Below are 24,873 nucleotides of genomic sequence, written 5' to 3' on the forward strand. Positions count from 1 at the left end.
CAAAGAAAACAAAGACAGGAAAAGCAGCTAAATTGCCAAGTATTCATAGAAGAGATTTGCGTTAGAAATGATACAGTTGTGAGGGTATCAAGGGACCAATATTCAAGGGATCGGAAGGAGAGAAAGATCCTGGAAATTATTAGACCTTATTGATACCAAAAGGAAAGGTGACTGAGAGAGCATCAGGAACTACTGACTTCTATGCCAATTCTTTGGGATTCAACAATGCACCAAACCTTTACCATTTCAAAATTAACTAAAAAATTTATAGAATATAAGATTCCATCATTCTTACTGCTGGTTAATTAGGAGTCTTTGATTCCATAATCATTCAAAATTTTCTGAAAGATTGAAAAACAGAAATTACCTCACTCAGTGTTCCTTTGATAATAATATCCAGTGAGGCAGAAAAAAATTTAATATTCATACTAATAATTTGCCCTTATGTTAAAAATAGACTAGCCTTACAATCCATACAGGAAAGTGTGAAAGGGATGAAAAATGCCCATTGCTCAGATTATGACATTCTAATTAATGCATCACTCTGCACATTTAGAGGAAGCTCTGCAGATGGATAATAGATTGGACCCAGAACTGAAAAAGAGGAATGGATTTATTTGGATTATATTTGGGAAATGGCTCAGTGCCTCTACCACTTCCAAATGGCTCCCAGTTCAAAGTTTGTTTCTTTTTGTGTCTTCTTTTTTTAGCACAAATGTTTTTTTCTGCTTCAGAATCTTAAAGTTACAATTTCCAAAAGGAGATACTCCAGTCAGTTGTAACCTTTTCTCAGTGATAACCTGTCCTTATGAATGATAGTAAGAAAGATCATGGAGGAAATGAATGATTGGAAAGAAAGTTGGATGGGTCTTATTGGTAACCTCAGAATTTCCAAAGACCTACATTTATTTTTCCAGCTTGTGGGGGTGGGTCTTCTATAGAGAATGTATGGAAAAATCACACAGGAGGAGTAAGTGTGGATAGGTTTTGCTTTGTAGTAATAGAAGGAAGACCCATTGGGATGGGTCAGAAAATCAAAGTACCTTCTCCTGATATGGGCTCTCTTGTTACAATTTGCTTTCCATATACAGTCCTCTGAGATCTTCACCACAAATCTATGAAACAGAGATTGCCACATTTGTTGTCTCCATTTTACGGAGGAAGTAATTGATTCAGAGAGAAGTGATTAGCACAAAGTCTCAGACTCATCAGCACAATTGGGATTGGAAGCCCTGTGTTCTGACTACAAACAGTGTGATCCAGTGGAAAGAAGTCAGGAGCCCTGGGTTCAAGGCTTGATCCCTCCTTTACTACTTTAGTGACCTTGGGCAAGTCACATCACTTTTCTGAGTCTCAGCATCCCCATTTATAACACATGGAGGTAGAACTGCATGGCAGCTAACTTTCCTTCCAGTTCTTCATTGAATGGCCTGATTATTTTAAAATTGGTGGATTACCCCGTCTCCCGCAAAGAAATGTACCCACCTCAATTCCTCAACTCTCTCTCTCTTAGGAGTTTAATCTCCCTTCAAGTCTCGCTTTTGCAAGAGACAGTTCAAAACCAGAAAATGTTGACAGTAGATGAAATTGTGAGCTCCTCCCTGTTTGGTTCTGTAAAGTGTATGTTAAATTTAACAGGAGAGGACCCAAACTGCCTTGCTTGTCTCTGTCACTTTTTGACATTTTTTCTGGTCTTTGTATTTCAAAAAATGTTTCACTGATCTTTTCTGTCATTTTTTGCATCATTATCACTACCCATGAGTCACTCAGACCTAAACCAAAAACTTCCCCACCCCCACAAATGGGAGCCCTGTGTCTTTGGGCTGTGACTGAAATGTCTGTCTCATTCCCTGCCTCAGGTCCATCACTTCTTTGCCAAGTGATGGGAAGTGCTTCAGTCTGTGTCTCCTGGAGCCTTGATGGGTCATTGCACTGACGTGAGGCTGAAGTCTTTCAAGGCTGTTTTCCTTCAGACTATTGTCATTGAGGAAACTGGCCTCCTTGTTCTGCTTCCTTCTCTCTGCATCAGATGTTCAGTCAGTGTTTCCTGATATTCATTGGATCAGTACCTTTCATCACTTGTCACAGACTGAGGATACACTTCTACTCTCTTAGAACAGAATGTGTTTAGTTGTTTCTTAAACAGTGGCACCTACTTTGTCTCCAGGTCTCTGCTACAGCAAAAAGTGCTGCTATGTCTATAAACACCCACATACACACCTATCTCATCATATGTATATGTATTTGTGTACATATGTGTGTGTGTGTGTGAGTGTGTGTGTGCGTATCTCAGCTATGTGTCTTCTACCTTTGACTTTCTTTGGGGCATATGCCTAGTACTGTTATTTCTGGGTCAGTGAAGGATATATAGTTTAGTGACATTTTGGGTCTAAATTATAAATATTTTTCTTTTAAAAAATATATTTTCAGTCAGCAAAAAACTGCCTTTCCTACCTCCCAAACTTATACTTCTCCCTTTCAAATTGAGAGAAGAAACCAAACCCACTGTTATAAACATGCACAGTCAAGTAAAACAAAGTTTTGCGTTGTCCATTAAAACAATTCTCCTGCATTCTGAGTCCTCCTGATCAGGAAGTGGGTGCTGTGTCTCATCATCAGTCCTCTGCAGTCATGGTTGGTTATTACGGTGATCAGATTTCCTGAGTCTGTCAAAGTTGTTTGTCTTCACCATATTGTTATTGTATCAGTTCTTCTGCGGGTTCCATCCACTTCATTCTGTATCCGTTCTCACTATCAGTGTCAGTCAATAAACATTTATTAAGCACCTACTGTGTGCCAGGCACTGTGCTAAGTTTAAGTTCTGGGGATACAGAAAGAGACCAAACCCCAAACCCAGCCTCAGTGACAGGAGGATGGCGGTGCCTTTATTAGTGACAGTTTGGATGTTCAGTAAGAAGGGGCACTGGAAGCATTCCTACAAAGAACCTCAGTTGTGAACAGATTCTTAGCTTTGTAAAAATACTTCACCTTGGCTAGATGGTAATCTGCTCACCTGATTATTCTACATATTTTCCCTTCCTTACTCAGCCAGACTCCTACACAAAGTACCTGCACACACTCTCTCCACACTTCTCTCGCTCATGCCTCAGTCCTTTGCAGTCTGGCTTCCCACCTCATTATTCTATTGAGACTGCTGTCTCCAAAGTGACCAAGGATCTATGTCTTCACTGCCAAAGCTAATGGTCTCTTCTCAGGCTTCCTCCTTCAGGAACTTTCTGCTGAATCTGCCCCTGTCAGCCTCCCTCAGCTCCTGGGTGTTCTCTCCTCTCTGGGTTTTTGTGACTGCTCTCTCTTGGTTCTCTCCTTACCTCTCTGGTCACTTTTTCTCAGTCCCCTTTGCAGGCTCATCATCCACATCCTGTGCCCTAAATGAGGTTGTTTCCTAACGGTCTGACCTGGACCCTCTTCTCCTCTTCTCTCTGGGACTTCCTCAGCTCCAGTAGAGTTCATTCCCATGTCTGTTCAGATGACTGGGAGGTCTGTGTTTCCTGCCCCTGTCTCTGTCCAGCATCACCTGCTGCTTCCTGGATATTTCATGCCTGAGGTGTCTAAGCTCTCTTAAACATATGTTGAAAACTGAACTCATTGTTTTCCCCCTAAACTCATACCTTTTTCAGATTTTCCTCTTCCTAAGGAACATATTACATTATATATTTATATTCCCAGCACCTGATATTGTAGCCAGCACACAGTAAGCAGTTAATAAATGCTTATTTATTAGCTGACTCTCTTTGGGGAAGTACAGCTCTGCACAGAGAAGGGAAGATAGTTAAGTATAAAAACATCAAGGAATCCACGAGTTGGGAGTGGTGCAGAGGGCAGGTCAGGCATGGAGGCTATTCACATGTGTGGAGGTGGGAGATGAAAGGCTGAGTTTGGGGAGCAGCAAGTGGCTGGTTTGACTAAAACGTAAATTGTGTGTGAGAAGGAATAATAGGGGATGCTGGAAAGGCAGGCTGGAGTCAGCCTGGGAGGGCTCTGAGGGCCAAGGTCAGGGCTCTGAAATTTCTCCAGGGGTCCATAGGGAGCCAGCACAGCTTCTTCAGGAGCTGCATTAAGTGGTCACAGTTATATTTTCTAAAATCACTTTGTCCCTTGTGGGGGGGATATCAGTCAGCAATAAGCATTATTAAGCGCTCCCCATGTGCCAGGCACTGTGCTGGGGGCTCGTTTACACATAAACTCGAGTCATTTCCTGCCCTGGAGGAGCTCACGTTCCAGGAGGAGGATGTAAGACATGCCCAGGAGGGGGACTGGGGGAGGGAGCCCAGGTCCAGCAGAACTGGAGCAGAACCGGCCATGGCGAGGGTCATATTGGGGTGATTACTGTCCCTTGATCAGAGAGGACAGGGGGCTGTGACCTCCGGGGTCATGGAGGTGTGGGGGGGTCTCTGCAGAGGGGCCGGGAGGGGGTTAAACTGGGGGGAGGAGGCCTCGGGGTAAAATGTCCTGGGAGTGTTTGCACCAGGCAGACAGGAGCGGTCCGGGAACCTGGAGGTCTGGGTTCTAGTCCTGCTCCAGTCCGGGTTTGCGGGGGGACCTCGGGAAAGTGGCTTGTGGTCTCTGGGCCTCGGAGGGGGTGGGGCTGAGCATGCGCAGGAAGGGCAGGGGATGATGGTCACTCCCTGGTTGGTCTGGCCCAGGTGAGGTCATAGGTTCGGGGGCGGGGGGTGTCCGCAGGGCTGACCCTCCCCCGGTGTCCCCCCAGAGGACTTCATGTTGCAGACCAAGTACGAATGTCACTTTGACAACGGGACGCAGCACGTGCGGTTGGTGCACAGATACATCTACCTCCGGCAGGAGATCGCGCGCTTCGACAGCGACAGCGCCGTGGGGGAGTACGTGGCGGTGTCGGAGCTGGGGCGGCGCAGTGCTGAGTACTGGAACGGCCAGAAGGAGGTCCTGGAGCAGAAACGGGCCGAGGTGGACACTGTCTGCAGGCACAACTACGAGATACTTGAGCCCTTCTTAGTTCCCAGGCGCGGTGAGTGCGCCCCGGGAGGGGAGGCTGTGATGGGAGGGGGCAGGTGAGGAGGAGGGAAGGTGGGGGGGGTCACAGGAGCAGATGCAGGGACGGGGCCCCCAGAGCAGGGGAGAGACGGGGAGGAGGGAGGGGAGGTCATGGGTTGTGAGAGAGGAGGAAGGGGCAGGGAACAGAAATGGGGGAGGGAGAGAGATGGGGGACAAAGTGGGGATGAGAGGGAAGGAAGAAGAATGGGGGAGGGGACTGGGATGGAGGAGAAAGAAGAAGGGATGAGAGAGAGAGAAGAGGTAGGGAAGTGACAGTGAGAAGAAAGACGACAGAGGTGATGGGCAGGAATTAGGAACGAAACAACCGGACAGGAGAGAAGGGGACAAGGGGGCAGAAGAGAGAGGAGGAGAAAGGGGAGAATAAAAGGGAGAAAAAGACTGGAGGGACAGAGGGAAGGGAGAAAGAGGAAGGCACCCTCCTGGCCCTCCATGGATTCTGCTTCTTTGAGTCCCTTTTCCTCAGTCAAATTCAGATTTTCTTCCCTCCTCCAGTTCTAATGGGCATTAATGACATTGGGAACAGGCCCCAAACCGTTCACCAATAAATAACTCTCATTTATACAATGCCAAAGTGGTTAATAGGCAGCAGGTAGGGCAGTGGAAAGAGTGCCAGGCCTGGAGTCAGGAAGACTCATGTCCCGCACTTCAAATCTGGCCTCTGACATTTCCTGGCTGTGTGACCCTGGGCAAGTCACTTAACCTTCTTTGCCAAAGTTTCCTCATCTGTAAAATGAGCTGGAAAAGGAAATGTCCAACCACTTCAGTATCTTTACCAAAAAAAATCCCAAGTAGCCTCACAGAGTTACACGCAATTGGAAAAAGAGAGAACAAGAAAATAATTAATATAAAATTAAATCCCCCAAGTCTTGAGTGCCCAGGCTTCATGGACCTTTTTAAGTCATGAATGCAACTTTGCATTTTTTATCCTTGAATCCAAACTCAGCAGAGACTTCCCATGCTCTGCTCTCTCCTGTCTCAAACACAATCTCTCCCTCCCTTCTCCCTCCCAGTCTTCTGTGATGACTCTTTGAAATTATCTTTCTCCTCAGACCGACACATACTTCTGCTTCTCCCAGGGTCCCTGGACTCTGGGTCAGGATGCTCAGGTTTCTGCTGGGCCTAGGTATTCACCACTGTTCCCCTGATTCAAGATTTCTTCAGTGGATTGATACCATTTCTTAATATGTGACCTAGAAGTTTTTCTGAAAATAGTTTATTATATGCACTTATAATCTGCTTTTGGAAATACTCCTTTACAATGTTTACAATGAGAAATCTTACCTGTTAATTTCTTCCCACATCACTGAATCCTGATGAGCTGGGGCTGTGATAATTCAGCACCATGGACCCACTCCTAGGCCCACTTCCTGCTAGTTCAGATTTCTAGTCTTAGGAGGAATTTAAATGTCTACCAAGATGCCCATTTCTGGCTCTAGGAAGGACAGAAGACCTGAGGCTGGTTGTGGATAACGTGGCAGAGGTGGTGGCTGGACTCAGAAGACCTGCTCTGGCTCCCTCACTCAAGGTCTTTCTTCTTTCTTCCAGTTGAGCCCGAGGTGATTGTGTATCCATCAAAGCTCACTCCCCTGGGACACCACAACCTGCTTGTCTGCTCTGTCACTGGTTTCTATCCTGGGGACATTGAGGTCAAGTGGTTCCTGAATGGGCAGGAGGAGACAGCTGGGGTTGTGTCCACAGGCCTGGTCAGCAATGGAGACTGGACTTACCAGATGTTGGTGATGCTGGAAATGACCCCCAAGCATGGTGATGTCTACACCTGCCAAGTGGAGCACTCCAGCCTTCAGAAACCTGTCGTCTTCGACTGGAGTGAGATAGAGCTCCCTCACCCTCCAGTTCTAACATTGCTCAGGACATGGAGCTAGCTCTGAGTTCCCCTCAGTGTGTATCCTGGGCCCTCTTTTCTTCTGCCCTGAGCCGATACAAACCCCATGTGGTGCTACCCGCCCTCCTCCCTTTTCCCAGCCCAGCCCCCTAATGGTAGTGCTGACCTAAGAGCTATGGAGACCTTGTCAGCTTCCTCACTGGCCCCAGCCCTAGGAGCTGCCCTCCCTCTGAGACTCGCTAGGCTTTGAGATGGATGGATGTCAGTTCTCCTGGTGAACTTTCACTTCCTGAGTCCTGAAAGGCCCTTTGCACATCAATCCCTTCTTAGACAGGATTTACCTACCTTCTCACTCACCCCTTCAGACCAGTCTGCTCCCCACATGGGGCTGGCTCGTGAAGGAAACTTTTGATCCTTGGTGTCTCTCCTTTGCAGAAGCACAGTCTGAATCTGCCCAGAGTAAGATGCTGAGTGGAGTCGGGGGGCTCGTGCTGGGGCTGATCTTCTTTGGGGTTGGCCTCATTGTCCACAAGAGGAGTCAGAAAGGTGAGATAGTCTGGGGAAAGGCCTGAGGCCCCCTCCCATCCATGATCTTCTCTAGGACAGAGAGGATATTTGATTGTGCCAGAAATCTGGCCCCAGGTCAGGGGTGAAGGGGTGGACTGACTCAGGCTTCAGCTCTTTTCCCTATACCCCCCCCCCCCAGGAACTTATAGAAGGTGGTGAAGGGGCCAGATCCTAGGGCTCAAGGGTCTTAGGGAATCTCATATTCACAATAGAGAGAGCCTTGGGAGGTGTCTCAGGTTCCAGCATTTAGCCCTTCCTATGGCATTCACCCTCCCCCCTGCCCCCATCCACTCACGCAGTTGAAACTGGATGGATGAACCATCGATTAAGTGCTTCTTCTGTGGTATTCAGTACTGGACTAAGCAGTAGCAGGAGCCCCCAGTCCCACAATGCTCAGAACCTTGGTACCTTTTGCTTTTGTGGTTCTAGGATTTACAAGGATTTGTATGTCTGTCTTTCTTCCTTTCCCAGGAAATCGTGGTTCACAACCAACAGGTAAGATCCATGTACCCAGGTGGGGTCAGAATTCTCATAGCTGCAGTGTCTGCCCAGTGGGACCTGAAGCTAAGAAGAGACTTGGGGGCCCCTAGTGGTAAGAAGTTGTTCTATTTCTGGATTCAGACCCCCATGTAGACTCTTCTGTGCATGTTCTGTGTCCTCTGCAGGGCTCCTGAGCTGATCCCTGAGCCTGTGTCCCCTGGAACTGTTGAGTCCCCAAGCCTCCCTCTCACATTTGGACGCCTCTGCTTGTGCCCAGATCTCCAGGAATTAGCTTTACTGACCCCTTCCCTTGGCATAGCTCCTTCTATGTACCTTTGACTGTGTAGACTCTTGGCATTTCTCCAAGAGAGCTTCAAAGATCCCCTCTACCCTCCTTTGTTTCTATACCATTTTTTGATCCATTTTTATCCCTTGAACCTTCACCCAAGAATTAGAAAACTGAGAATCAACTGGTGCTTGGTGACACGGAGACAAAGTGAGGGGAGCAGAGGAGGAAACTTCAGCATTTGAGATTTGTAGAATCTGTCAAAGTATGAAATCCTTCCAGAGGTGCAGATTGTAATCCAACTGCACCTTTTCATCCTGGGGGTCTCTTGTCCATTTCCTTCCATAATTCACACAGAAGTTGGTTAGTCAACAAGCTAGTGACCTTCCCGAGATATTTCCTGATATGTAGATATCAGTGCCCTCATAGTCTGCATGCCAAGAAGCCCTTAGCTTTCCCATGTGATGGGCCCCACTCATTCTGGTGATCCATCTCTCTGATGACTCTTCTGTGACTTCTGCTCAGTTCTTATTTGATAATATACTGTAGCCTGTGCTGGCCTATACTGTGCCTCTCCATGGCACTTTTGAAAAATTAAAGTTTTAGTAATACATTTTGTGTTCATGTTACATTCATTGCTTAATATATACCCTGCCCCCATTGCTTTTCCTCCTAACAAATTTTTTTCTCCAAAGTTCCCTAATAACTGTCACACAGATCACATGTATCCAGCAGCACATGCACAATACATACCCATAATCTCCCCACTTCCTCCATGAAATGTTTATTTTCTCTCCTCTGTGGCCAAGCTTGGTAACTCCTGTTATATAACATTCAGCACCATTTCTGCCATTTTGTAGTCCTGAGTGTGTTTCTTTCCTGGTTCTGCTCACACTGTTCTGTATCAGTTCATTTAAGTCTTCCCATGTTTCATATTTATTGTTTCTTCTGTTGCAACACATTCCTGTGCCACAATTAGCTTAACCCTTTTTCAGGTGATGGGCCCCTCCTTTGTTTCTACTTCTTTGCTAACACAAAGTGTTGCAACGAGTGTTTTGGTACATAGGCATATCTGAGGTTTTTCCCCCATCTTTTACACCATTGGCATATATGTTAAGCCATGAGATCTCAGCATCAAAGGGCATAGAGATCTGGACACTTTTGAGCATGATTCCAAATTGTGTTTCACAGTTGTTGTACCAGTACATAGCTCCAGAGGTAGGACATCAAGCTGCCTGTCTTTGTGTAGTCCTTCCCACAGGAACCATTTTCATGTGTTAGCACCTTGGAAGATTTGCTGGGGAATGGGTGAAACCTCAGAGTTGTTTTAATTTCCATTTTTCTCATTGTTAGCAATTTGGAGCAAACTTGAGAACTATTCATTTTCTTTGACCACTTATCTATTTACCTACTGGTAAAAGCTCTTGGCCTTATATATTAGTATTCATTCCCTATGTGTCTTGGATAACACACCTTTATCAGCGTGTTCCTCCTGCATTGCCAAAGAAGACCATGCCCAAGGTCACAGAGCAAGTGAGTGTCAAGTGTCTGAGGTGAGATTAGAACTCAGGTCCTCCTGACTCCTACACTGGTGCTCTATCCACTGCACCACCTAGCTGCCCCTCCTTCATCAGAGACAACTGAGGCAAAGACGTTTTTCCCCCATCAACAATTCTTTTAGCTGTTAATCTTGTCATGTAAAGGCTGCCCAGTTTCATATAATCAAAATTGTTTTCTCCTCTGGTTTCTTCAAGCTCTTATTTAGTGAACAGTTTTCCTTCTAGTCACAGTTATGAAATCTACTATGAAACCAGCTGTTTTCTGGACCTTTTGTAGAAGTTTGTTAGCTTTTTATTAGTAACGATAAGGGAATCTCATCTAAGGTTCCCCTGAATTAGTGGCATTTGGGGTAAGTAGAAGGAAATTAGTTGTTCAAAATCATCATTTGATCATAATGTTTAGCAGGAGATGCTTTTAAATGAGTGGATTTTGTGGTTAGTTCATTTCCATGGAAGGGATGAGGCTGTTCAGAACTTACCTTTACCCAATGAAGTTTATGGGAGGCCATTCTTGACCAGTAGCAGAAGTGTCAGTGTGGGTGGAAATGAGGATGCTGGGCCTCCTCTGCTCTGCATCCAAGTTGGGCTCTTTTCCCTCTTTGGAGAGTGCAGAAGCCTGTCAGTGTCAGAGCAGTAAGTGGAGCTAGGGAGATGTGGGGAAAATAACACCTCCCTAAATGGCTGGTGAGGGATGAGATGCCCAAGACCTTCATCTGCTTTTCCTTTGTGTGCAGAAACAATGTCATTTGTGAGCAGTATTTCAGTTTTCAGGTTCCCATAGATTCTAATCCATTGGAATTTTAGTATAGAGTATAAAGTAATAGAGCATGGGTTCAAGGACTTCATTATTTCCTTTCATACATTTTTCTAGCAACCAATTCCCTTTGATTTTCTATTATGGCTCTAGAGCTGGAAGAGACCTCAGAGTTCATCTGGTCTAAACCCATCATTTTCCAGATGAGGAAGGTTAAGCTCCATAAGATTAGTCAGATCAATTGAGTTAGCATTAATTCAATGCCTCCTGTGTGCCAGACACTGTTTTAAGTGTTGGGATACAAAGAAAGGCAGACAATGGTCCTTGCCTTGAAGGAGCTCACAGTCTAAAAGTGAAACAGGATTTTCTTTTTGTTCCTGTTTATACTAGAGGGTCACTGAAGTTTGTCAAATAGAAAAATAACATGGTCATACCTGCACTTTATTTTTAAAATAGTATTTGATTTTATTCTGATTACATGTAAAAGCAATTTTCCACATTCATTTTTTATAAGATTTTGACTTACAAATTTTTCTTTTCTCTTTCTTCCCGAGATAGCACAAAATCTAATATAGGCCATACGTGGCAGTCGTGTAAAACATTTCCACACTGGTCATATTTTGAAGGAACAGAACAGAAGAAAAAACACATGGAAACAATAAAGAAAGTAAAAACCATGTGCTTCGATCTCCATTCAGCCTCCGTCAGTTCTTTCTCTGGGTGTGGACAGCATTTTCCATCGTGAGTCTTTAGGAAGTCCTTGCACTTCAGAAAGAGCAATTTGACATCTGAGTAGAGAATGGCCCAGAGTGGGGAGAGACTGAGGCAGGGAGACCCCTCAGCATGCTATTGTAATAGTTCTGGCCTAAGGTGAGGAGGGCCTGGGCCAGGGTGATTGCCATGTTAGAGGAGAGAGAAGGGCATATGTGAGAAATAGGTAGAAAGGCTAGGACTTGACAAATGACTGGATGTGGGAGATGAGAGTGTAGAGTCAAGGCTGACAAGGATGTGAGTCTGTGTAACTGAGAGGTAGGTGGTACCTGTCACAGCCATAGGGAATTGAGGGTGGTATTGGAGGACGTCATAAGTAATAAGCTCAGTTTTCACATGTTGAGTGTAAGACATCTGGAGTACATGCATTTTAGGAATTTCCAGTAGGCAGTTAGAGATGGGAGAATAGGGGTCATGAAAGAGGTTAGGGTTGGACAAAGAGACAGGAAAGTCATCTGGTTTGAGATGATAGTTTAATGTGTGCGAGCTGCAGAGATCACCAAGCTAAATAATGTAGAGGAAAAAGAAAAGGGCCCAGGCCAGAGCCCAAGGTCACAAGGTAGTAAAGCTCAGAGGTTAGATTCGAACTAATGTTCTCTGATTTCAGAGCCAATGATCTTTCTAGTGTAAAGCAGCTTCACACTGGGTAGCACGTTGCCCAAAATAGTGGGGAAATGAAGCCCCCTGGCTTTGCCCTGTCCTTTATTGTGAAAATGTCTTGTGTTACTCCCTTGCAGGTAATGTTAGCCTTCAGTCTTAGATACATACTTTTATCACATTCACAACAAAAAAATGTCATACATACATATAGGTAAAAATATTTATGGCAGCACTTTTTATGGCACCGTAGAAATAGAAAGAAGATGAGTGCTCATTGACTCCTTAATGGTGAAACCATACTGTGTTATGTAAATTTAATGAAGTGGAAGAATTCAGAAAAGACGTGGGAGACATTAACTACTGTAAAATGAAATAAAACCAGGAAAACATTATATACAATAATTATAACATTATAATTGGAAGGAATAAATCAATAAAACTGAATGCCATATATTAACGACCAAACTTGGGCCCCTTAAAAAAGGTGAGGAAATAGACATCTCCCCACTGCAGCAGCAGAGGATTATGGGTATGAAATGATACATATACCATCAGACACAGTTGCTGTATTGGCTGCTCTTGGTTATGTTTTTTCTCCTTTAAATAATTGTTTAAAAGGTTAGGGGAGGGGAGGGATGTATTCATACATGAAGATAATGTAAAAAGAAAAGATCAATGTTGTGTTTTTTTTAAAGGAAAGGAAACAGCATTTGCAGTTAGAAAATCTTAAATAATCAACACATAACTGTATGTTTTGAAAAGGGAAGTAATAGGGAAGCACTGGAGCTTATTGAGTATGTGTGGGAGTCCCTAACCTGTGAATGATGGATTGGTGTGGGGAGACAATTTGGAAACTTTTACAATAATGAGAAGAGGTCATATGCAAGAGGTGTTGCCTACACACACACACACACACACACACACACACACACACACACACACACACACACACAAACTAGTATGTGAGTGGATAAATAGGGAGAGTGAAGGTGATATTGAAGTTTCAGACATGGATTACTGGATAGATGTTGATGCCCTCATTAAGAACAGCAGATTTGGGGGTGGAGTGGGTGCAAAGAAGTTCAGCCTACGATGGTCCCTGCCTCCCCTTCCCTGCTCCGCCCCAGCCCTGGTTTCTGTTGCAACCACGTTGCTTGTAGCTGTTGGGAGACTCCCCCACCATGGAAGAGACAGGTGAGAACTCCCAAAGTCAGCCATCCTGCTGGATCTCTGCCATTTCTCTGAGATAATCTTTAACTACCTGGAGAAATTTTCCATCCTTAGAGGAGACATCACATGGTATTACATCCTCACTGAGCATTTCATTCTCCACTGAAAAGACAATTGCCATCTTTTGGGGAGGATGGAAGACAAACGAAAGTAGGACATCTTTATGGGGCCTGCTTTGCCTGCTGTCCTCCACAGAAAGTTGTCTTTGCAGCACCAAGTACAGTTTAAAGCTTCCTACCTCCCCAGGTTCAATGATATTGTTTTGTTTTGGTTGGGGGCGGGGGGGCAGTATTGTTTTCTAGTTCCATCCAGAAAGTGAGGAGGACATGCTCATGGTCACCACTCAGGGAGAGGAGCAGGAGGAGACTGAGCTGCTCAACCAGGAACTGCACCAACAGAACCAGGAGCTGAGAGGCACCTGTGTTAGTCTCCAGAAATAGAGAGACATGCAGGGTGAACTCCAAGGGGCACAGCAACTGCAGGGGAGACTAGAGTCTCTGACAGATATCAGTGATTAGCAGAGGATTAGTGAACTGAATGAAAAGAATGAGGGTCTAAAAGGACCAAAAGGCAGAGACAGAACCAGTTCAGCTTAAAGTGCAGCACCAGAACATATCTTGAGAAAATGGTCAGCAGGCTGAAGACCAGCCTTGATCACCTTGATCAGCTTCAGGTACAGATTTCAGTTCTGGATAAGCAAGAATATTGGATACTTACAATTCTGTTCTTTCTTGATTGCTGAAGAAAAATAAAATCATCTAGTGAAAAAATAGTGGATATGGGGGAAATGGCTATGAGATATGAGAAATGGTATGTCAAAAACAAGTCTGGAAAACACTGGATGATAAAACTAGAAAGCCTGTATAAAATAAAATAAAAAGAGGAAATACTAAGAATTCATTAGGAAAAGAACCTAGTAGGACACACCAGGGCCAACGCTACTTATGATATCATCTTCCTTAGACTGAGAAGTACTACATTAGTCTCAGGGGGCATTAATAAAGGCCTCTCCTGTAGTAGAAAATTAAGAATAAAAACAAAGAAGAAATATGAGAGATGCCCTAGAGATGCATTTAGCAGCACCTAGGAGATGGTCATGGTAGAGGAAAGCTTAGAGATAACAGCAAGATTTCCACAGGAGAGGCTGAATGAATGGAGGTGGCTTTGAGCAAGACCATGAAATCACAAGTTATGTTTTCACATAAAAAAAAATAATTTAGAGCATCCTGTGAGTCAGGCACTCTGTAATCTGGGGGAATATATAGAAAGAAAATATTCCCTGCTTTTGAGCTCAGGGTGCAAGGTAGGAAACTTCATGCTCAGTTCACACAAGAGTTTTACAGAAAAAAAATTGAAGATAACCTCAGAGGGAATGTACTGACATGAAGGAGGACTTGGAAGGGCTTCTTGCAGAAGGTAGAACTTTAGCTGAGGCTTGAAAGATGTTAGGGAAGTTAAGAGAAGAATGTGCTCTAGGAGTAAGGGTCAGCCTGTGTAAATGCTGGGTGTTGGGGGATGGAGTGTTAGGGGTCAAAGAGTACTTCAAGTCATTAAGGTATAAGAAGACTGGAAAGGTATGAAGCAGACAGTTTATGGAGGGCTTTAAGAGACAAAGGATTTTATATTTGATCCTAAAGACAATAAGGAGCCCATGGTGACTGGAATCATCTTTGAAGATGTTTCTGTACATTTTGTACATTGTTTGTGTTTTGACCCCAGAGTGGGATTCCCTGCCTGCCATGGTAATCAGGCCAGGGTTGGATAGACAGCCAATTTTTAGGGCACCTTTTCTAACCCCCTTCCTCACACCAGGAGGTGAGCAGTGTGATCCTTAAAAGGCTGCTCAGACACCCAGGGGGCTGTGGAGTTCCACTGCTGCTTCCAGTGAGAAACTACCCTATGGCCTGGGCTGCCTGTGTTCAGGGTTGTGACTACAGCTCCCTGTATATCTGCACCTGCTGCTTTATCACTTGCCTGTTGCCACAGGACTTTGAAGTATAATAGCATAATGCTATGGGTGATGTCTTTTGATTTGTGCATAAATTGAATTTAATTGAGGCAGAGTTGCATGAAGTCATCAGGCTCACTCACTCCTCCAGAGTCATCACAGTTCAGTGGCAGGACAGAATCAAGACAACTATTGATGGCTCAGGATGCAGTGGATAACCTTAGCGTCTTTGGTGTCTAACTAAGCTCTAAGCCCTCCACATCACCTGCTTCAGCTGCCTTCATGGCCATTGGAACAAATTATTCTCATTCACCATTCCACCAGGGGAAGTATTCACATGCTTGGGGTAGACACCCCCCTAACTCACCAATGGGTTTGAGAGCCCTTGGTTACCCTCGACCTGGTTTGGTCTGTCTGCCCAAATGGGGGTATGGCTGCTGCGCATGCTGCAGCTTTTTGGATTCACAGGTGAGAGCTGGTTGGAGTAGGGGACACCAAAGGTGGAAAACAGCCCTGAAAATGGCTCAGCAGCCATCACATCCAAGGTCCTGGTTTTCCCTGAACACACCTGTTGATTGAATTGAAGGGTGACCTAAATTTGTTTTAGGAAGATCAACTTGATAGCTGAGTAGAGGATGGGGAGAGATGGGTCAGGGAGACTACTCAGCAAAGAAGCGAAGGTTTGGGGAGAAATGTGGTAAGCCCATTTTGGGACAAGTTGAGTTTGAAGTGGTGAGAAATGCAGCTATTGATAATCTGTAGGCAATGGGTTCTTAACCTGTTGTATCCAGAACCCCTTTGGCAACCTGCTGAAGCCTATGAACCCAGTTATGAGAGAAATATCTCCTCTTTGAATTTCTATAGGAGGTTACTGTTGCTGAAATAAATCTACCACAACACAGATATTACAGAGGTTAAAAACTCAGGACTTATGCTCAAGCACAACTTCAAGATTAAAATAAAAAGCCTTGAGCAAAGATTAGAGTTTATGATTAAGTCTTTATAGAGAAAATTATGTGAAACAGACAAAGAAATACATTCTTTTACATATTGCAATCCCATATTCTTTTAGGTAATAAAATGTTTTTTTAAAGATCAGTTCATAATCCTACTATTCCTTCAATGCCATAAAAGTTGAACAAACTTAAACAGGAACATAATCTCTTATATCTCCCAAGGAAATGTAATCAGTTAAACAGTTAACAGTTAAACAGACTCAGTAGGTAAACTAAGTCAGAGTACAGAATAAACACTGGGTTTGCAAAATCCTATAATGCTTCATGTTAAAGAAGTCACAGTAGGCTAATTGAGAGGAAAGGATCTGTATGTCATCAAGTCTCAGTGTTAGGGAAATTCTTTCACAAATAAATTATTATTGGTCAGAGGTTGTATTCTTTTCTTTTTCTCATTTGGATTCTTATCTTGGAAATGTCAAAAGTCTTCCCTTGATTCAGGGATTCTTTTTTTCTTTGAGACAATTGAAGTTCAGTGACTTGCTCATGGTCACACATCCAGTATGAAATATCTGAGGCCAGATTTGAACTCTGCCTTCCTGACCCCAGGGTGGGTGCTCTATTCACTGTTTGTTTTTTTTAAGCCTGTTGAGGTTGACAGGAAATAGGTTACAAGAGTCACCAGGTGTTCAGGAAAAAAGGCATAAAAAAATATAGTTAAAAATATAAACTGAAATGTTCCCATCACTATTTGCTTTGCTTTCATCATAGAAGGGTCCACAACACCTCAAAGATCAAAAAATCACATATTTTATCAGACAACCACAAGTATCAGGAAACATTAATGATCACTTATATTAAATAAAATGAAATGTCCTTAATCCTGATTGTCCCTTATAACCCCCTCCAAATATCCATCAATGAGATTGTTTCTTCTTGGTTCTTAGTTGTGTCCCATAGCTATCACATCCTGGGAAACATTTTCTCTTGGGAATTCTGGAATAGATCTTATTTCTAGGAGAGATGTGGACAGGGCTCCTTCTAATAGATTTGCTTCCCTGGTTCCAGGTTATTTGCAGAGTTCCTAGACAATGTTGCTAAAACCTGCTGGCGACTGAGATCTCATACAATTTAATAAGGCCTAACAGAACCTCTTTAATTTGCTCTTCCACTTATGAGTTAATGTGGTGAAAACGAGCTCTTGTCTTATGAAGCTAACCTTATTAATAACAGAACTATAAGAACATCCAATTAAGAACTCATAATTCATCTGAGAGTTCAGAAAATTTCAGGTTTTACATAGCACTTTTCTTTTCTAAGTTTATCTGCACTCTGTATTTGATACAATTAATGACATCTACAGGATGAATGAAACATTTAAAGGATTCATGAAGTCTTGATTTGTAAAATGAGCCCTTCTGTCTCTTAATATTATCAGAGAAAGACTTTAAAGTGGGAGTGAGGAGTGATTTGTTATTAAAGTAATTTTATATGTAATAAACACAATTAATTTTTGGGAACTTACAATAGTAAAATATAATAGAAGTCTGTTTATTGTAATGGTAAATGAAAGAAAAAAATGTTTTACAATAAAAAATTCATCTATGTATATTTGATTGAACCTTCAGGGTGATCAGTACTTTAATTGTTCAATCGTGTTCTTAGTTGTAATTAATAATCTTCAGAATAAAAAGAAAAAAATTAAAAATTATATTTACTTGTATTTTTGTCATTGTTACTAATAGAAATGCTTGGAAGCCAATTACATACCCATGCATTCTATTTCTTTTTAAGAAAAAAATCTTGTTGATTTTCTCAAAATAAAGTTTGTATGAAACTTAAACTTTTAAATTTTTTATCACATCACATCTTTGTCCTATTCCCCCTTTGAGAATATAAGTATGTATAAGTCATCATATCATCTATAAAAGAGGACATACTGTGCAGACTTGATGTCACACATGAAAGCATAATCATTAACAGGGAGATAGATGTCAAATCAAAGAACTCATTTACCCAGTTATTTAAAATAGGAACTTGAAACAAATAAGAGGCCCAAATTTAGAATAGCTATGTTAAAAAAAAATTAAGTTCTTTCATACTTTTATCCTATTAAAGTAACCTAGAGATGTTCGAGTATTGCAACAAAGTTATATTATACAAATTTTAAAGTTTACCTGTAATGGTTATAGACATTTGCTATGAGATGAAGAATTAGAGACATGCTTGTAACAATACCAAGACTGTCTCATCAGGGGCACAGACCAATCTGTCATAGGTGTAACAGGATAAAGAGGGCAAGTTTATAATTCTTGGCGACTTTAGTGCCAGAATGAAGTAGACCATAAGACATGGCAAGGAGTCCTTGAGAGGAATGGAGCCTGGAACAGCAACAGCAATGGCTGCTTATTACTCAAGATTTTGGCATCTCATGACCTCATCAGCAACACTGGCTTCTATTTACCTAAGTGCAGTAAAACTTTGTGGACGCAACCTTGCAGCAAACATTGTCATTTAATAGTCTACAACATTGTAAAGAGAAGAGACAGATAGGATGGGAGAGTGACAAAGATGATGTGTGGTGCAGAATGCTGGACTGATCATAGACTTATCTTCTCCAAGCTAAACATTCACATTCAGCAAAAGTGGTGACTCCAAGGTGAGATGAAGACTAGCAAGGTCAATGTCAACAGATGAGAGCACTTCTCTGTGTGTGAACATTTTATTGCCAACTTGGAGAGAAAGTTGAGCTGACACATGGTTAGCAATGGTGGAATAGAAAAGGAGTGAGTAGCTTTCAAAGATTTGTGTACTGCACTGCATTTGCTTATCTGGGCCAGAATACTTTCAAACATCAAAATTGGTTTGCCAAAAATGATGAAGAAATTCAGAAGCTACTAAAAGAAAAGCCAGAACTCCATAAGGTTTACAAGCGGTATACTTCATCCATCTCTGAGAAGGTAACATTTAATTCCGTTAAAAGTAAAGTACAAGGGAAACTTAGAGAGACGCAGGATTCTTGTCAGACTTCAGTTTTATGCTGATAGTAATAATTCAAAGCACTTTGAATTGGATTCCCTGAAGGCTATTGATGGACCAAAGACCTATGGTGCATCTCAGTTGCTCAATGCTGATGGAGTCACACTGATTAGTGATAAGGACATGATCCTGGAAAAGTGAACTGAACACTTCCATAACTATTTAAACAGACTGTTATCAATGAATACTACAGACACTGAACATATGCTTCAAGTTGGTATCAGTCCCTCTGGAGATGATCATCTAAATGAAGACTAGGTTTTGAATGCCCATGTGTGTGAAAGTACCTGGTACTGATTCTGTTTAACCTGAAATTTACAAGGCAGGGGGTCCACTACTCATACAAGAACTAAATGAAATGTTCTGGGTTGTATCGCAAGGGGAGGAATCTCCCAAGGATGCCTTCATTGTCCATCTCTAGAAAAGAAAAGGCAATAGGTTGTTCTGTGACAATCAAGGGGCTAGAGTTGTGGTGGAGTGGAGGAGGAATATCTCTCTCTCAGTCACTGCTGGCAATGTTCTTGTCAGAATCCTCCATAATAGGAGGATGGTCATTTACCACTAGAGTCATTGTAGCTTCAGAAATGGCTGAGGAATGGTAGATGTGGTGTTTGCTGCCCAACAATTCCAGGAGAAATTCCAGGAACAAAATTGGCAACATTTGCCAATTTGACCAAGACTGTCAATCATGCAGGCTTGTGGAAGTTCATGGCAAAAATTTGTTGACTCTTTTTGTTTTTTGTTTGACTCTCCTCCTTCTTTCCTCTAGCCAATTTGAATCAGTGTTTACCACATTTTTTCTTTTCTTTTTTATATTCAGCAAATTTTGTTTTTGGCGTATTAGCCAGAGATTACTCCTTTTTCAACAATAGCCCTAATCAATTTGATAAATATGTCTGCTTAAAGGGTCTTCTTTGTTAGAACACAAGGTAGAAAGCGTTAAATTTGCTTAATTTTAAAATGGGCATCAATTGGCAAACATTAATTGGCAAAATTAATCATCATTTGAATTCTACTTAAAGAAGTTATCAGTCCCACAAACATAAATGTGTTTAATAAAAAACACAAGTTTTGATGTAATTTTCTTTTAATGAGAATTTTTTATGCAAATATTAACAAAATAAAACCTAATAGTGTAAATTATTTCATTGCACCATTTTATTTTTTTTACAGTACATAAATGCAAACATATTTTGACTTATGAAAAATATTAAAGTATAACCTTGATTAGTCAGGATGCTTAGGATATAGGCCTGTGTAACTAATGGCTAATATTTAATTCTTCCAAGTAAAAATATTTCAAAAATATAATAGTTGACTTTTTGGTCTTAATTTTACTGTCTTTTACTAAGCTAACCACATTTTGATGGCTAAGAATCTTGCTGTACATTAATCATAATTAAGATGAATCAAATCTAGCTTTCTAATGTCATGAACAATGTTACAATACCAAAAACATCCTTCAGAAAATACACATGGCTAGATAAGTTTAATTGTTTTATAAGGATCTTTTGCCTTTTCTATGAGCACTAGATCAAAAACTGGAGTGTCATGGGATGATGTCACTGAAAAACATCAAAGAAAATTTGTTATAAGGGTGCTAATTTTTGTTTGTCAAGCACAGTTGTGTACACCAGCTGTGTTTTATTAGAAAATCACAAAGAATTTTAGATTTTTTTTTCTGAGCCTTCATTTCCTGTAAAGTGAGGCAGCTTGCTAAGCATTATGCCTGCTTGTTAACACTTTCCTATTATGACCCATTTCCCTTTTCTTTTAAAGGTTTATCTCTTCCTTTCTTTATAGATTCCTAGAAAGGCACCAATGGTTTATCCTCTGTAGTAGTTTAAAGAGTATATACTTGCCTCTCTCCTGCTCTTTGTTTATATAATCTAGCATTTACTTTTTTGTTCTCCACTATGTTGCTGCTTTGTTTTTTGATTTCAACTTTTTTGGCACTCATTTTTATTCTTTCTGAATTCTGTGGGTCACCATGATGTTACTTCTTATCTCTTGCATGGCTTTCTCCTTTCTTTCTGACACCTCAGTTTCAATTTGACTTTTATGTTTTCAGTGATCATGGTGCTTAAATGGTCTCTTTTTCCCCTGCCATTCCCCTTGAACTCTGAGTTCCATATACTAAAGGATAGATTATGGCCCTTGAAATTTGTGTGATTTCAGATCTTGTCAATGGTATTCTTTCCCTTACAGATTCAACGCAGAGTTATCCACATCAAAAGATCATGATTATATGATAGTTCTTAGAATATACTCATGTAGGGATATAATTCAGCAAGAAGTATATTTACTTTAAATTTCCAGTACTAACTGTATTGAATTCTACAGGGAAATAGGTAGATGTGGTGTGAGATATCACTTTCCATAATTAGAATAAGTCCATATTGTTCAATTTATGGTACTTCTGAGTTACATAGAAATTCAAATGAAATACTGGAGTCAATTGAGACCGAGAAAACCTAAATGATAATAAACACAAATATTTACATGTTAATCAATCATCTAGTATTCTTATCTGAAATTCTATGTAGCATATAGATTTTCTCACCTATTTCTATGTTCTCTGGCAATTCCTATTTGTAACTCAGACAAATAATCTAATCCATGGTTGACACATGACTTTAAACAAGAAATTTTCATTTTCTTATTTTATTGGTAAAGAATTAGTTCTCAGTAATATCATATTTCCATTTTAAAATGAAAGAGAAACTCCTTCTATAAATGTAGTGAGGTAGCAGAGGAAAGGTTTGCTTCTTTCTTAAGGCAGCTGTTTTATTCATGGGATATATTCCTTCATTAATGTAAATGCTCATTGCCCTTATAAGAGTAGGCACAAAAAATGGTACATAGTCTGAATGCAACACTGAAAAATAAATATCATTGTTTATTTGGAAAGATAATGGTAAATGTCCATTCAGCAGAAATCAACAAATCCCAACTTGATCTCCAGTAACAATTCATAGTTCTGAGCCATCCTTTATGAAAACATTCCCAGCAGTCTATGCAGGATTTATTCCTATTCTATCATTTATAATTATAGCACTTGTTGTGGCAGGAAGTTTAAGTTCTTTTTAAAAATTTTATTTGCTTTCAGTTTTCTACAATCACATCCATAAATCTTAGATTTTCTTCCCCTCTCTCTTCCCTCCATCCCCCCTCCCTCCCCACTCCCTTCACAAGACTGTATGCAATCTTATATAGGTTCTACACATACATTCTTACTAAATACATTATTCACTTAGTCCTGTTGCATGGAAGAATGAAAATGAATGGGAGAAACCATGAGAAAAACCAAATCAAACCAAAACAAAACACAAGGGAAAATAGTTTGCTTTATTCTGCAATCCAATTCTGTAACTCTTACTCTGGATGTGGAAGGCATTTTGCCTCAAGAGTCCACTGGGTATTTTTTAGATCCTTGCATTGCTGTGAAGGGCTAAGTCTACCAGAAAAATTCCTTGCACACTGTGGTTGTTGCTGTGTACAAAGTTCTCCAGGTTCTGTTTCTTTCCCTCAGCATCAGTTCGTATAAGTCTTTCCAGGCCTTTCTGAGGTCTTCCTGTTCACCATTTCTAAAAGCATAATAGGATTACACTACATTCATAAACCACAACTTGTTCAACCATTCCCCAATTGATGGGCATCCCCTCGATTTACAGTTCTTGGTCCCCACAAAGAGGGCTACTATAAACATTTTTGTACATGTGGGACCCTTTCCCATTCTTGTGATCTCTTTGGGATATAGTCCTAGAAGCGATATTGCTGCTATGCACATTTTTGTAGGCCTTTGGGCATAGTTGCAAATTGCTCTCCAGAATGGTTGAGTCAGCTCATAGCTCCACCAACAATGAATTAATGGTCCAACTCTCACACATCTTTTCCAACATTTATCATCTTCCTGTTTTGTCATGCTAGCCAATCAGAGAGATGAGATATGATACCTCAGAGTTGTTTTGATTTGCATCTCTCTAATCAATAGGAATTTGGAGCATTTTTTCATAGGACTATAGATAGCTTTAATTTCTTCTTCTGAAAACGGCCTGTTCATGTCCTTTGACCATTTATCAATTGAGGAATGACTTGTATTCTTGTACATTTGACTCACTTCTCTCTATATTTTGGAAATGAGGGTTTTATCACAGAAACTAATTGCAAAAATTCTTTCCCAGTTTTCTGCTTCCTTCCTAATCTTGGTTGCATTGGGTTTGTTTGTGCAAAAACTTTTCAATTTAATGTAATCAAAATTATCCATTTTGCCTTTCATAATGTCCTCTATCTCTTATTTGTTCAAAAATTTCTCGTCTCCATAAATCTGACAAATACACTGTTCCTTGCTCCCCTAATTTGTTTATAGTATCAGTCTTTATACCTAGATCATTCATCTATTTGGAATTTATTCTTGTGTACAGTGTCAGGCACTGGTCCATGCCCAGTTTCTGTCACACTGTTATCTAGTTTTCCCAGAAGTTTTTGTCAAACAGTGAGTTATTATCCCAGAACCTGGGGTCCTTGGATTTCTCAAACACTAGATTGTTGTATGCATTGACTACTGTGTCTTGACTACTTAACCTATTCTACTGGTCTACCCTTGTGTTTCTTCACCAGTATCAAGTGGTTTTGATGATTGCTGCTTTATAATACAATTTGAGATCTGGAAGGGCTACTCCACCTTCCTTAGCATTTCCTTTTAATTAGTTCCCTAGATATTCTGGAACTTTTGTTCCTCCAGATGAATTTTGATATTATTTTTTCTAGGTGTAGAAAATAATTATCTGGTAGTTTGATTGGTATGGCACTGAATAAGTAAATTGATTTAGGTAGAATTGTCATTTTTATTATATTAGCATGGTCTACCTATGAGCAACTGATGTCTTTTCACCTACTTAGATCTGAATTTCTTTGTATGAAAAATGTTTTGTAATTGATTCATATGGTCACTGGGTTTGTTTTGGCAGGCAGATTCCCAGACAGTTTATAGTGTCTATCGTAGCTTTAAATGTGATTTCTCTTTCTATCACTTGCTGTTGGGCTTTGTTAGTAATATATAGAAATGCGGATGATATCTGTGAGTTTATTTTGTAACCAGTAATTTTGCCAAAGTTGTTTATTATTTCAAGTAATTTTTAATTTGATTCTCTGGAATTCTCTAAGTATATCATCATATCATTTGCAAAGAGTGATAACTTAGTTTCTTCTTTGCCTGTTCTAATTCCTTTAATTTCTTTTTCATCTCATTGCTAAAGCTAACATTTATAGTGTCATATTGAATTACAGTGGTGATAATGGACATCCTTGGTTCACCCCTGATTTTATTGTAAATGCATCTAGCTTGTCTTCATTACATATAATGCTTGCTGATGATTTTAGGTAGTTACTGCTTATTATTTTATGGAAGACTCCATTTATTCCTGTGCTTTCCCATGTTTTCAATAGGAATGAGTGTTGTATTTTGTCAAAAGCTTTTTCTGCATCTATTGATAGAATGATATGGTTTCTGTTAGTTTTGTTCTTGATATGATCATAATGCTGATAGTTTTCCTAATATTGTACCAGCCCTCTCTTCCTGGTATAAATCCTCCCTGATCATAATGCATTATTCTCATGATAAATTGCTATATTCTTTTTGTTAATATCATATTTAAATTTTTTGCAACTATATTCATTAGAGAAATTGGTCTATACTTTTCTTTCTCTGTTTTTGTTCTTCTTGGTTTAGGTACCAAAACTATATTTGGTATCATAAGAAAAGTTTTCTAGGACTCCTTCTTCACCAGTT

The 24,873-nt window shown here is 40.9% G+C and overlaps 1 protein-coding gene and 1 pseudogene across 2 annotated transcripts in view; both read left to right on the plus strand.

Annotated features, from left to right (window-relative positions):
- Positions 1–8,841, plus strand: part of LOC140526146 (H-2 class II histocompatibility antigen, E-S beta chain-like) — a 32,417-nt gene extending 23,576 nt beyond the window's left edge. Inside the window, exons 2-6 of one of the 2 annotated variants that reach the window (XM_072642102.1) lie at positions 4,730–5,005; positions 6,598–6,879; positions 7,331–7,441; positions 7,934–7,957; positions 8,128–8,841. In XM_072642102.1, coding sequence (XP_072498203.1) covers positions 4,730–5,005; positions 6,598–6,879; positions 7,331–7,441; positions 7,934–7,957; positions 8,128–8,141 — 707 coding nt within the window. In that variant the 3' untranslated portion in view covers positions 8,142–8,841. The other variant, XM_072642101.1, reaches the window with a different exon arrangement.
- A 3,145-nt stretch (positions 8,842–11,986) lies between these two features.
- On the plus strand, positions 11,987–13,947 carry LOC140522780 (calcium-binding and coiled-coil domain-containing protein 2-like; annotated as a pseudogene).
- Positions 13,948–24,873: the final 10,926 nt, after the last annotated feature.

The sequence above is a fragment of the Notamacropus eugenii genome, chromosome 2 (genome assembly GCF_028372415.1).
Source record: "Notamacropus eugenii isolate mMacEug1 chromosome 2, mMacEug1.pri_v2, whole genome shotgun sequence".
Taxonomy (NCBI): domain Eukaryota; kingdom Metazoa; phylum Chordata; class Mammalia; order Diprotodontia; family Macropodidae; genus Notamacropus; species Notamacropus eugenii.